Genomic DNA, 13,703 nt, shown 5'->3' with positions numbered 1-13,703 from the left:
CTGAGTGGTAATCATGAGTATATACATATGTAAAACTTCATTAATCTATTAATCTATTTCAACTTCTTTGCACTTTATGTATGTAACATCTCAATGACATTTTTAGTTCCCTTGTAAAAATAGAGAATTCTTTTACTTGGAGTAGATGTTAGAAGTATACTATGTAAAAATAAACAATGCAGAGTTGGACCCCTTCCTCCTGAAATGCTGCTGATTATTAGACCAATAGGCCTTTGTTATTTCTGAGTTATTATCCTGATTAGCGAAAAGATACAAAGTGATAACTTCTATCAGCAATATAGCATATTACTATAAGAATTCCTTTTTAAGGTTTTGATCATGTATCTTTACTTTAAAAGCTAGCTATTTTCACTTCAGAAGATTTAAGCCACCAGACAGAAGACAATGTCAGATTATCATTAAACTTGAGTTGTTTCATGAGACACTCTTATGTCATATGAGAGAATTGGTAAATCTCTGATATGACATGAAAAATTAAATTTCTGTAATTCTTTTCACTCACTATACAGTTACCAAAATGTTAATTGAATATTTGCAAAGCATTTCAGAATCTTTTGATTTTTTTTATACCTAATGTAATTGTATTACTTTACAGATGGCAGAAAATTTTTTCATTTAATGTCTGGGGTAAAATTGCAACTTTCTGGAACAAGGCTTTCCTTACTATTATAGTCCTATTGATTGTTCTATTTCTAGGTAAGTACTGAATTCCACTTTTGACTAAGCTTAACTCTAAGGGTTTTTTTAGTTAATGAATTCACTGGGTTTTTAATTAACTAAGTTAATGCTGCTATTGATATATAGTGGGTTGTACAGGGGCCATCCTGGGTTAACTGCCATATATGTCACTGTTTTATGAAGAAATGTTTCCCATGTTCCATACCACCAACCTCTGAAATGAATTCCTTCTTATAAAATGAGGAACAGCTGGTGTGAGAAGGTATGAGTAGATGACTGTATCAGGATGTGAATGGGTTCATGCATTATTTCAAAATGTCAGTATTTGTTCCATGGTATGCTATTGTTATCAAGAAAATCTCCAGTCAGGGGCTCCTGGATGGCTCAGTCGGTTGAGCGTCCAACTTCAACTCGGGTCATGATCTCATAGTCTGTGAGTTTAAGCCCTGCGTCGGGCTCTATGCTGACAGCTTGGAGCCTGGAGCCTGCTTCGGATTCTTTGTCTCTCTCTCTCTGCCCCTTCCCCACTCGTGCTCTGTCTCTGTCTCTCAAATATAAATAAACGTTAAAAAAAAAAAAAAAAAGAAAATCTCCAGCCACGTAAGAAGTAACATTAAACAAGTAAAGGACAGGGCCGCGTAGGTGGCTCAGTCGGCTTAGTGTCTGATTTCAGCTCAGGTCATGATCTCACAGTTCCTGAGTTCAAGCCCTGCATCAACCTCTCGGCTCTCAGCACAGAGCCTGCTTCAGATCCTCTGTCTCCCTCTCTCTTCCTCTCTATTTCTCAAAAATAAACATTAAAAAAATTAATAAAAAAACAACAACCACAAAAAACAAGCAAAGGAAAGTAAGGAAAACAGGTCCCAACTCTGCCACCAGCTAACTGTTTGCCTTTTGGCACGTCATCTCTCTGAGTCTCTTTTATCCATTTGTAGAACAGAGAGAGAAAAGGCAGCTATTTCTGCAGCTCCTACTGGCTCTGGTATCGTGATCTTTTAACTGTAAAGTTATCACAAGAATTTCTACTAAAAGCTGCCACATATCCATATAAGGAAGGAGAATGGTACTCTAAGGTTCTTTTGGTTACATATATCAGAAATGAACAGACCTCACTTGAGCAAGAAAGGGGAACTTAGAATAAAATGCAGGGTTGTTTTAGAGCAGCTCAGGGAAGGAAGGAAGCCAGATTCCAGGGAGGGATTAGTCCTAGGAACTCAAGTGTCTCTTTCGTGCCCTGCATTATTCTGTGGGTCTACTTCATTCTTCCTTATCTCCATGGACTCTGATGCTCTATTCCCTAACCAGAAAGTGGGCACCACATAGCTGCCAAATGTCATCACTCCAGAAATATGCAAGGATTAATTAGGCACTTCTGAGTCTGAATTTCAGTTATAAGGAATAAGGATAGGAGTCACAAAGCACAGAACCATGACCACTGACTAGACCCTACATCCATGGGTAGGATGGGTAATTAATTCTCAGAGAATAGGGACATCAAGGATGGTTAATGCAGGAGCTTTGACCATAGATGGTAAAGGCAGGTAGATCAGGACTTACCCTTTAAACCTCAGTGTTTCCATCTCAGAATAGGGTAATCACACCTGCTTCACTGAGGTGTTTTTAAAGGTTTAAATGTATTAGCGTATGTTAAGTACACAGTCCAGTGTTCTTAGCCACTAGAATGACAAAAGTATAATGTAAAACCAGTAGATTGCTCAAGTATAATTTATTACTTTACTTTCAATTTTATCTCACTTTTCCTGTTGTTTGTTTCTCTAATAAGGTAATCATTACCAGGTTTCATGTTCCTAGAGCCTGTATTAACTGAATGTGTTTATGTGTGTTTTAAGGGGTGGGAATAGGCAGAAAGGAAGCAGGAAACCCTGGAATATGTTTAGTGTCAGCAGAAATGCATCCCAGGTTTTGAAAGTTTCCACAAGTGATCCAAACAAGGCTATCTCCACGTGGTTTATAGAAAATTGACTACGTATTACACCCTGCCCCTATCGTTGCCCTTACTTCATTTTTCACACACAGTCTCCTTTTCTACAGGTGATTTTATTCTACAGGTGGGTTTGTAGGACCATTTGTATTTATAAACTTCTTTGATATTATTAATTAATTTTCAGCATTTCTGCATAATAGATCCAGAAATATTATTTTCATTTAAAAGCCAAAGAAGCTTTGAGGCGCCTGGGTGGCTCAATCGGTTGAGCGTCTGATTCTTGATTTCAGCTCAGGTCATGACCTCATGGTTTGTGGGTTCAAGACCCACGTTGGGCTCCACACTGGCAGGGCAGAGCCTGCTTAGGATTCTCCCTATCTCGCTTGTTCTCTTCCCCTCTGCTGCTTGCTCTTTTTCAAACTAAATAAATAAACTTAAAAAAAAAAAAGCCAAAGGGGGTGCCTGGGTGGCTCAGTTGGTTAAGCGTCCAACTTAGGCTCAGGTCATGATCTCACAGTTCATGAGTTCGAGCCCCACATCCGGCTCTGTGCTGACAGCTCAAAGCCTGGAGCCTGCTTCAGAGACTGTATCTCCCTCTCTCTCTGCCCCTCCCCTGCTCACACTCTATCTCTCTCGCTTTCACTTACAAAAATGAATAAACATTAAAAAAATGTTTTTTAATAAAAAAACTATTTTTTATTTAATAAAATACTATTTGGTGGGTTTTTTAGTTATTTTGTAGTGGTTGTTGGTATGCTCTTTGTATATTATTGCGACAGTCTGAGGAATGAAAAGGGGAAATGGCCATTAAGACCAAGAAAAAAATTGTTTTAAGTTTATTTATTTTGAGAGAGGGAGCACACACGGGGAAGGAGCAAAGAGAGAGGGAGAGAGAGAATCCCAAACAGGTTCCATGCCCAGCACAGAACCTGACATAGGGCTCAGTCTCACAAACCATGAGATCATGATCTGAGCCAAAATCAAGAGTTAGATGCTTAACTGACCGAGCCACCCAGGCACCCTGTCTAAGAAAATTTCTTAAGGATAATTTAAGAGACTATTTTGTACACTTCTATGCAAATAAATCTGAAAGCCTACACGAAGTGGGTAATTTTGTAGAGAAATATAACTTGTCAGATGAATGCTAGGAGATACAGAAAATTTAAGCAGACCAATTTTCCATAGAAGAATTATAGAAAGTTATAAAAAAGCTACCTCCTTCAGAGAAGAATAAAACCAGATAATTTTGTAAGAAATTCTACCACTTTCAAAAAGCAGATGTTATTAATTCTGCTTAAACTGTTCCAGAATTTGAAGGAAAAAACTTTAAATTTTATGAAGCTAGAGAAAGGCAAACTCTATAATTGAAAATAAACTAAAACAAAAGTGTATATACGGGTATATATATGTATATATGGGTATATATATGTATATATATGTATAGGTATATATATGTGTGTGTATATACACACACATATATATACCCATATATATAATGTCAGTGTAGCCAAATATTTCTAAAATCTCAGTGAAGTCATATTAATATTACTAGTATTAACAAGTTATAATATATTTTTTTTAAGTTTATCTGAGAGAGAGAGTGCAGGGGAGGGGCAGAGAAAGAGGGAGACAGAGGATCCCAAGTGGGCTCCATGCTGACAACGGAGAGCCTGATGCGGGGCTCGAACTCTCAACCTGTGAGATCATGACCTGAGCCAAAGTCAGACACTTAACCGCCTGAGACACCCAGGTACCTTGATGAGTAATAATATATTAATAATATCAATGTTACTTTAATAATATTAATTTAAGTGACTTAATATTACTTTAATAATTACCATAATGATTTGATGATATTAAAGAAATAATAGATATAATAAAATGCTAATACAGAATGGAAAATAGGATAGTCTCTTGCCATTGATTGCAATGGAAGATGACCTATATACTATCGTCAACAGGTTGAATTTTATTCAGCCTATTAGGGATAGAAAGAGTGAAGGATAACAGTTTGCAGTGTAGCTGGAGATGAGAGACAGTACAATGATAATAAGTCCCAGATGAATAGTAAAAACAAAAACAAAAACAAAAAAACTTGTTACAAAGTTTGCCACTAGCATCCATTTACAGAACATCTCTTTTGAGCATGTGTCCTCCCAGGTGTTGTAGAGGAAAAGACGAAAAGAGAACCTGTCCAAAAAGTCCATTATTTAAAAGTTCAGTTATTTTCAAACTTGTTTCCTTCTTTTTTTTTTTTTTTTTTTAATTTTATTTTAGAAAGAGAGAGAAGGGAGCATGGGCAGAGAGAGAGGGAGAGATAGAATCTTAAGCAGGCTCCACGCTCAGCTTGGAGCCCAACATGGGGCTAGACCATGTAGTCCTGCGATCATGACCTGAGCCGAAATCACGGGTCAAATGCTTAACCAAATGAGCCACCCAGGCACCCCAAAACTGCTTTCCATTTTAATAGCAATTTTATATTATTAAAAACTAAAAGTAATGTTTTTTTTTTCTTTTTCTCTAATAGATGCTGTGAGAGAAGTAAGGAAATACTCCTCTATACCTGCCATTGAAAAAGGCTTAAGCAGTAAACCTGGTGCCTATGAACATGCACAAATGAAACTTTTTAGGTCTCAAAGGAATCTTTACATTTCTGGATTTTCATTATTTTTCTGGCTGTAAGTTTTTAAAAAGCACAATTTTAGAACATGATTTATGTTTCTCTAACTCATTTTTCCTACTCACAGATCTTTTTTTCTACACTGTTTAGTATACTGACATCTCCATAAAAGAAAGCCGATGATATACCCAAATAACCATCAGCCATTATGACTTGTAGGCTAGATGGGTGCAGAAGGCCCTTCATGATCTGGCCCCTTGTCTCATACTGTTCTCTGACATTTACATCACTTCTACCCACACTGCCCGTCACTGTTCTTTCATTCATTCTTGCAACAAATATTTATTGAGTACCTAACTTCTTCCTGCTTCAAGGTCTTCCACCTGCTTTTCCTTCTCCCAGAACTCCCTGCTCTTCCCTGGCTAATTTCTGTTCATCCTTCAGCCCCTTTCACAGAGAAGCCGTTTGTGTGACCATCATTGCCCCCAAAGCAGGTAGCTTCTGCTGTGTGCTCTTTTGAGTATCATTCATGTTTGCAATTAAATACCGTTGCAACTCTTGCCTCACCAACTAGAACCCAAACTCCTTGAAAGACTTTGTCTCATTTGCTGCTATGTCCCCAGTGCATAGCATAGTGTTTAACACTTAGCAGTTCCTAATACCTACTAGCAAAGGAAATACCTGTTGAATGAATATTTGAAGATATTAATTTCTAACAATGGAAGTTACCCATAAACAAATGTGAATGACCAGTTTTTAGGCTTGGCCAACCTCACACAATGCTCTTTAAATAGCAGATTTTGAGGTGGTAGGGGAAAAAAAGAACCAAAAGAGCAAAAACGACTTCACTTACTGACCTGCCACACTGTCTAAAATTCTGTTTCGGGACTTACTGACCTGCCACACTGTCTAAAATTCTGTTTCGGGACGTCTGGGTGGCTCAGTCAGTTAAGTGTCCGACTTCGGCTCAGGTCATGATCTCAAAGTTTGTGAGTTCAAGCCCCACACCAGACTCTGTGCTAACAGCTCGGAGCCTGGAGCCTGCTTCAGATTCTGTGTCTCATTCTCTCTCTGCCCCTCCCCCACTTGTGCTCTGTCTCTCTAAAATAAATAAAAATGTAAAATAAAATTCTGTTTCTACTCCTCATGGCCTCTAAAAAGAAGATAATGAACAAGTACTGCTGAACTGATCTTCCAGGTGCTAGTCTTGTAACAGGAATGTCTCAAAGGAATGAGACACAGCCTTGTTCTGACAGAAAGACTTGGATTTACAAAGAGAGAGAGAAAGGAAAGAAGGAAGGAAGGAAGGAAAAGAAAGAAACATGTCCTCCTTAAACATCTCCCTCCACCATATCCATACCTAAAGGAGAATCATTTGACAATGACTTTTTATCTTAAATTGCAATTCCTAATGACTAATCTAGTTATACATTAATCTGATTTGTTTTGTTTTGTTTAGTGTGTTGAGACGTCTGGTTACCCTTATTACTCAGCTGGCTATAGAACTGTCAAACAAAGGAGTACTTAAAACTCAAGCAGAAAATACTAATGAGGCTGCCAAAAAATTCATGGAAGAGAATGAAAGACTAAAACAGGTATTTATTTTAAGTTTGCTTTTTTAAAACGTGTGTAAACAGGGACACCTGGGTGGCTCAGTCAGTTGAGCATCCGACTTTGGACGTAATGATCTCACGTTATGTGAGCTTGAGCCCCGCGTCAGGCTCTGTGCTGACAGCTCAGAGCTTGGGGCCTGCTTTGGATTCTGTGTCTCCCTCTCTCTCTGCCCCTCCCTTGCTCACACTCTGCCTCTGTCACTCTTAAAAATAAATAAACATAAAAAAAAATTTTAATATGTGTAAATGTTGTTGGTTTTCCCAAGGTATATTATTTTTCAGTATCAAAAAGAGCATTTTTATAATTTGTAAGCAAAAATTACCATAAATAGCAATACTGTTCTATAAAATGATTGTTTCAAAAGTGTCTTATTATCCTTTAGATTTGTTTGTTCTCAGTTTCCCTCTATTGTAGATTAACACCATTGAACCTGTTTCCTATAATCGAAAAAAAAAATATTCTGGGAATATGGTTTTTAATTCCTTTATTACCATTAATTTTAGTTTATAACCTAAAGCAAATCTTTATAAGTCTCTATGTTGCCATTTCCTTTTCAGTTAAATTATTTTTTAAGCCATTTTTAAAATTTGTTTTGTTTTAAATGTTCATTACGTAGGAAGCAGAGGAAAGTAGTTTATGCTAAGATTGATCACTGCATATAGTATTTTTTTTTAATGTTTACTTATTTTTTGAGAGACAGAGACATAGCATGAGCTGGGGAGGGGACAGAGAGAGGGAGTCACAGATTCTGAAACAGGTCCAGGCTCCGAGCTTTCAGCATAGAGCCCGACGTGGGGCTCAAACTCATGAACCACAAGATCATGACCTGAGCTGAAGTCGGACACCTAACCGACTGAGCCACCCAGGTGCCCCTGCATATAGTATTTAAAATCTTTAATTTGGCCATGCTGCTGATACTACTACTTTGAGAACCCTATGTTGTAATTGCCCTGCCATTCAGGGTGAGTGTATATTAGGTACTAATATTTTCGCTATTAAATAAAATAAATGAATAAATAAATGATAGCTACAAAATTATTTGAGGTATTTTTTTTTGTTAAGTGTAAAATTTAGGAGTCAGATCTCATAGCTTGAATGTTTGTAGTTCATCTTAAGGTCTGTAAGTTTTGTTAATTGTATTTCTTAGAAAAAAGTGCCAATGGAACCATTCAGAAGTGAAACAAATTTTCTTGAAAAAAAAGCATTCCTAAAATAATCCAACAAGATGATTTTCCTATTGTAAATTAATGAAATGCAAATAGTCAATTATGTATTATACCAAGTTATATTTATGTAAAAAGTGTTGATTTAACAGTAGAGAATTAAAATACTTAATCTTAAAGCCTAGCCTCCTATAGAAAGAACTATAAGAACCACCTTGTATCTATTCTAAACGAACAAGCCAATACATAATACGACACAAGGCTTTCCAGAACCTATAGGTAAGGCAGAACTCACTGCAAAAAAAACTGTGTTTGATGCTACAGTATAATGATCACCTATTTAGAACCCATGTTTTATTTCTAGTGCTGTCTGCCTTATTTTCCACTACAGACAAAAGGTAAAGAAAGACCTTTTTTCATATAAAACAGCACTGAAGGAGGTTTCTTTGGGGCAGGGGGTTGAAACCAGCATCTTTTAAGGAAACTTTTAGAGAATGAGCACCAGTTTTTTTTACTTTGTTTTATTCTGTTTTGAAAAGGCATTGGTCCATAGATGTCTTGTAAATTTCCCTTTGTAGTAAATATAGTTCTGGGAAATCAAGCTCTTGGTATTTCTGTATTCAAAAGCAAACAATAAGTCATTTTTGCTTTTTTAGAATGTTTCAGTAGCAAAATCAGCCTCATTTTGTATCTCAATATTACTTGCTTCATTTTCCATCCTTTGATCTCACTTCACAGTGGCAAAAATAAAAACAAAACCCTCAAAGCTTTGATTAATACATGATGGCTAAACTCAAAAGCACACAGCCTTGTATTTGTAAACTTACTGTGTACCTATCTTGATTTAAAATTGTGCCCATCATGTTAGAGTTATGAGTTCTAACTACCAACAGAACACTGCCTTTTTCCTCTCACTCTTTAGTTGTTTTACTCTTCAGCTCTAAGAAAATGGAAAGCATTTTTGTGTAGTTTGGGTTCTAGTATGTTGAAATACACCATAATTAACATCCTTAAAGTAGTCTTGTCCTTCAAAAAAAAGTAACCTTTCTCAAACCATTTTTGGAACTCTTGTTTTGGAATTGTTTTCACAATGAGTTACCTTTGCAAGGAAATTTACTTAATGACTACAGATTCTTTGATTCTCCCACAATTTCTCCCTTTTCTTTTTTTTTGTTTTTGTTTTTTTTTTTTTGTTTGTTTGCTTATTTGTTTTTTGTTTTCCTCTCCTTTGATTCCATGCTGTCCTGGTTTCCTGCTTCCTGTGTATCTTGACCCAGTCAATGGCCCTAGATCATCTGAGATGTACAGATTTGCTGAGCTAAACCTAGTACATGTGAGGGAGAAAATTTGTGAGTTGTACATCAATACTGTCAGTGCCCAGAGTGTAACTAATTGACCAAGAAAAGCCAGAGGTCAAAATATGAAAGATAACTTCTGTTTTAAGATACTTCATGTAGATTTTGAAATACTAGCTCAGAAAAGATAAAATTAGTGAAACAATTCTTTATTCCGTGTCAGAGACATCTTATCGAATGGAAGGCACTTTATCCTGAGATCCAAGACACTTAGGTACCAGTCCTAACTCTACCAATAATTAGCATTGTGGTCTGGAGCAAGCCACCTTGTATGTTCTGAGCTTCAGGGTTATAAATAGCAGCTAGCATTCTGCTGGGTACTGCTTCATATGCTTCACAGGAACATGTCAATTCTCGCAACAACCCCACGAGGTTGGTGCTGTTATTATCTGCATTTTATACACGAGGAAGCGGAAGCATAGTGTTAAATGACTTGCACAAAACCATTCAGCTAATAAACCACAAAAGCAAGATTTGAATCCAGGCAGAGTGGCTCTAGAATCCACACCCTTAACCACATTGTTTTGTGACTTTTTGTTACTCTCTTATAAAATGACTTGCAGATGGTGCCTGAGACCCCTTTCTGTTCTGACATTCAGTTCATTAAGTGAAACAGTTATGAAAGACCAATGAACTTTTAATTTAACTGCTTTAAAATGACAACAGTGATGGAGTTTTATTTCTTACTAGTTTTTTGTCCAGCCCTTGCCAAGGTGGTATAAGGTAGGTGGACAGTGAGCACATGCAGGATTGTAGCCAGTGGCTAGCTATTGAATTTCAGTTCCAGGGCTCTTGGTCTTTCTCCAGCATCAAGTCACACATAATAAATTTAGACAAGTTTGCAGGTGCAATAATGAAAGCTTATTTACAAGACCAACACAAATCCACCTTTTCCAAGTCAATGGCATAATAATTCAAGCAGTCAGTGTAAACATTCCTGCAACTCAGTGGTTCTCTTCCAATTTGGGTAATCACTGAAGACTGTGTGAACTGAAATCAGTGAAATAACAGCTAGGATTATTTTGAACTTGAAGTGGCAACAAATTTATAGAGATTTGAAAAAATTCTTGTTTCTGCTCTTTAAAAAAATTTTTTTTAATTTTGAAGATAGGCAGTTCCTTAAGTATATACTTTAGTTTTTTGTCTCCTAACAATATTAGAGCTTTTGTTCTTCTGAGCTGCCTAATATCTGTTATAACACAATGATACTGTATTTGATCTTGTGCTACCATTTTTATGTTCTTGTCTCATCCACTCCATTAGATTGAAGTTAGGTGAGAGCAGAGTCCATGTTTTTCTTACATTTTTATCCCTTATATCATCTAGTTGTAAAAATTGTAATGTATTTGCATGTGGCCCATGCTCAGTAGAACTTGGTGAGTTTCGTTTATTGCTTACATGAGAAAAGGAATCACCTTGCAGTAGAATTTCTTTTCTGTCACTTTGTCTAAAATTGTCCTAAGCTGGGGCGCCGGGGTGGTGCAGTCAGTTAAACGTCCGACTCTTGATCTCAACTCAGGTTGTGATCTTTAGTTTTGTGAATTCGAGCCCCGCATTGGGCTTTGTGCTGACAGCTCGGAGCCCGAAGCCTCCTTCGGATTCTGTGTCTCCCTCCCTTTCTGCCCCTCCCTTTCTCGCACTCTCTCTCTCTCTCAAAAAAAAAAAAAAAAAAAAAAAATACTACCGCTAATGTCATCCTCAATGGATAAAAACTGAGAGCTTTCCTGACCTTAGGGATGTCCACTCTCACTTCTGTTATTCAACGTAGTATTGGAAGCCTTAGCCTCAGCAATCAGACAACATAAAAGAAATAAAAGACATCCAAACTTTTGCACTCCTGGTGGGAATGCAAACTGGTGCAGCCATTCTGGAAGACAGTATGGAGGCTCCTCAAAAAATTGAAAATAGAACTACCCTACGACCCAGCAACTGCACTACTAGGTATTTATCCACGGGATACAGGTATGCTATTTCGAAGGGGCACATGCACCCTAGTGTTTATAGCAGCACTGTCAACAATAGCCACACTGTAGAGAGAACCCAAATGTCCAGATGAATGGATAAAGAAGATGTGGTATATATTTACAATGGAGTATTTCTCAGCAATCAGAAAGAATGCAATCTTGCCATTTCCACCTATGTGGGTGGAACTAGAGGGTATTATGCTAAGCGAAATTAGTCAGAGAAAGACAGATATCATATGACTTCACTCATATGAGGACTTTAAGACACAGAACAGATGAACATAAGGGAAGGGAAGCAAAAATAATATAAAAACAGGGAGCGGGACAAAACATAAGAGACTCTTAAATACAGAGAACAAACAGGGTTGCTGGAAGGAGGGGTTGTGGGATGGGCTAAATGGGTAAGGGGCATTAAGGAATCTACTCTTGAAATCATTGTTGTACCATATGCTAACTAACTTGGAAGTAAATTAAAAAATAAATAAATTATTAAAAAATAAACATTAAAAAAAAATTGTCCTAAGCTGCTTTTTTACCTGACTGTGGAAGCTGTCAGTATCAAGTTACTGCCACTTTAAATAACCCATGCCAATGTGTAAGTATTTTATTTTTCAACCATTAACCTAATTTACCTTTCGTGGTAACTTAATTTTTTTTAAAATTTCTTTAAGATAATTCAGCTTCTTAATTCTATTGACAATGATGGTTTCCTTCTAGATATACAGAATTCTGAAATATTTTAATATTCAGATCTTAATTTTTCTTGCCTAAAAAAGAAAATCTACAACCAGATAATAAACATTTTAAAAACCAGCATAGATTTCAAAATAGAGCATTGTAAAAGATTAATAAAAGTAATTTGGGGACTGTTCAATGACTATTCAAAATTTGGTAAAATTTTCCAGGCATAGAGCTGGCCTTGTCATTTTACGCTTATCCATCCTGACATTATACTCTTTTTTCTTTTTTTTTTTTTTTACAGATGGGTCTACATAAAAATAGTCTGAGTAGACAGCTCTGTAATTGGAACATAATGGTTTACCAATTAATATACTCAGAACTGGTTTTTTTCCCTTAGATTTACATCACACACATAATGGAAGAAAAGACATCACATTATTTACCTAAGTACTTTTTGAAAATATAATTTAATTATAGCCCAACCAGAAATCCTTATTTTCATTTCAGAGATTCAACCTTAGTAAGAAGAAATATTTTTTTGTTTTTTTGCCAAATACCAAGTTTCTGCAAAAGTATATCGTATAAAATTATAAAATACTTAAAGGATAAAGAATAAAATAAAGACCAATAATTTTAAATACGTTATTCAGCCTATGTCCTGAAATAATACCTCATTGTTGCCATATAAGCTTACTTCTTTCTATAACTCTCTTTTCTGATAGCTCTTGAAAAACTATGTCAATGAAGAGGAACACATTTTGGAAGCAGAAAATAAAAAACTAATAGAAGACCAGGAAAAACTGAAAACTGAATTAAAGAAGACTTCAGATGGTAACTTTGTGCGCATGTGTAAAAGTGGAAAGAGTAGCATGATATCTTATGCTGTTAAACTTCACTGTTTTTCCTAAAACAAAACTAATGGCTCAGTGTTCTTCTGAAGAAAAGACTAAGAGTGACCTATTTATAAGTTCCTGCTCAAATATGAAGATAAAACATGGTTTCAGCCAAGAGAAACATACTCTGTTATACAGAAAAACATGTAGGTGTTTCAGATCTGTGTTGTAAATACAGATGTTCCTGCCTTAGTGAAAGAGCTCTGTTCTGGAAAAGTTGCTTGTCAATACATTTTTGGAAAATGAGTCACATTTTTCCATTATAGTAAGTTGCTCCTTTGAAAGAAGCAATCGCAAGAGGACAGTTTTGGTTACAGGAAAATCTATTGCTTATCTCATACCCTGATATTTCCTACCTGCCAGATATAAGGAAAGCATTCCTTGAAAAGAGATGGATAGTATAGAGTCATCAGCAATCTGGGATGCCAGCTGCCAGTTTGAATGGCTTATTCCAAAATACATTGCAGTCAGGACTTGGGAAGGCAGCTGTTTCTGCTGTTTTTTGGTCTTTGAAAAATAATTTTGACAGTATTTTCTTTTTCTTTGTCAAAGAAAAAATTGTTATTTCTTGTAGCCACATAACATAGAGAAGTAGGTACCCCAAGTCCAATGTCATCCCAGGAAACTCTGAATAAAAATTTGTGGCTTGACCCCTGGGCAGCATGCTTGCATATAACAGATATTCGTTGATGTTGTCCAGACAATGGGGGACCTCTCAGCCAGCCAGAGTTAAAATAATGATCAGTGCATAGACCTTCTCTGATCTCAA

The 13,703-nt window shown here is 36.5% G+C and overlaps 1 protein-coding gene across 3 annotated transcripts in view; it reads left to right on the top strand.

Moving 5' to 3' along the window:
* LOC132679848 (B-cell receptor-associated protein 29) overlaps positions 1–13,703 on the top strand; it is a 54,772-nt gene that overhangs the window by 4,162 nt on the left and 36,907 nt on the right. For all 3 annotated transcript variants that reach the window (XM_060633781.3, XM_060633780.3, XM_060633782.3), the window contains exons 3-6: positions 617–717; positions 5,172–5,322; positions 6,724–6,859; positions 12,764–12,872. In XM_060633781.3, the coding sequence (XP_060489764.1) occupies positions 617–717; positions 5,172–5,322; positions 6,724–6,859; positions 12,764–12,872 (497 nt within the window). The remainder of the gene's footprint in view (positions 1–616; positions 718–5,171; positions 5,323–6,723; positions 6,860–12,763; positions 12,873–13,703) is intronic.

This window comes from Panthera onca, chromosome A2 (assembly GCF_046562875.1).
Source record: "Panthera onca isolate mPanOnc1 chromosome A2, mPanOnc1 haplotype 2, whole genome shotgun sequence".
Classification (NCBI taxonomy): Eukaryota; Metazoa; Chordata; class Mammalia; order Carnivora; family Felidae; genus Panthera; species Panthera onca.
This window is presented reverse-complemented; position numbering and strand designations above follow the sequence as displayed.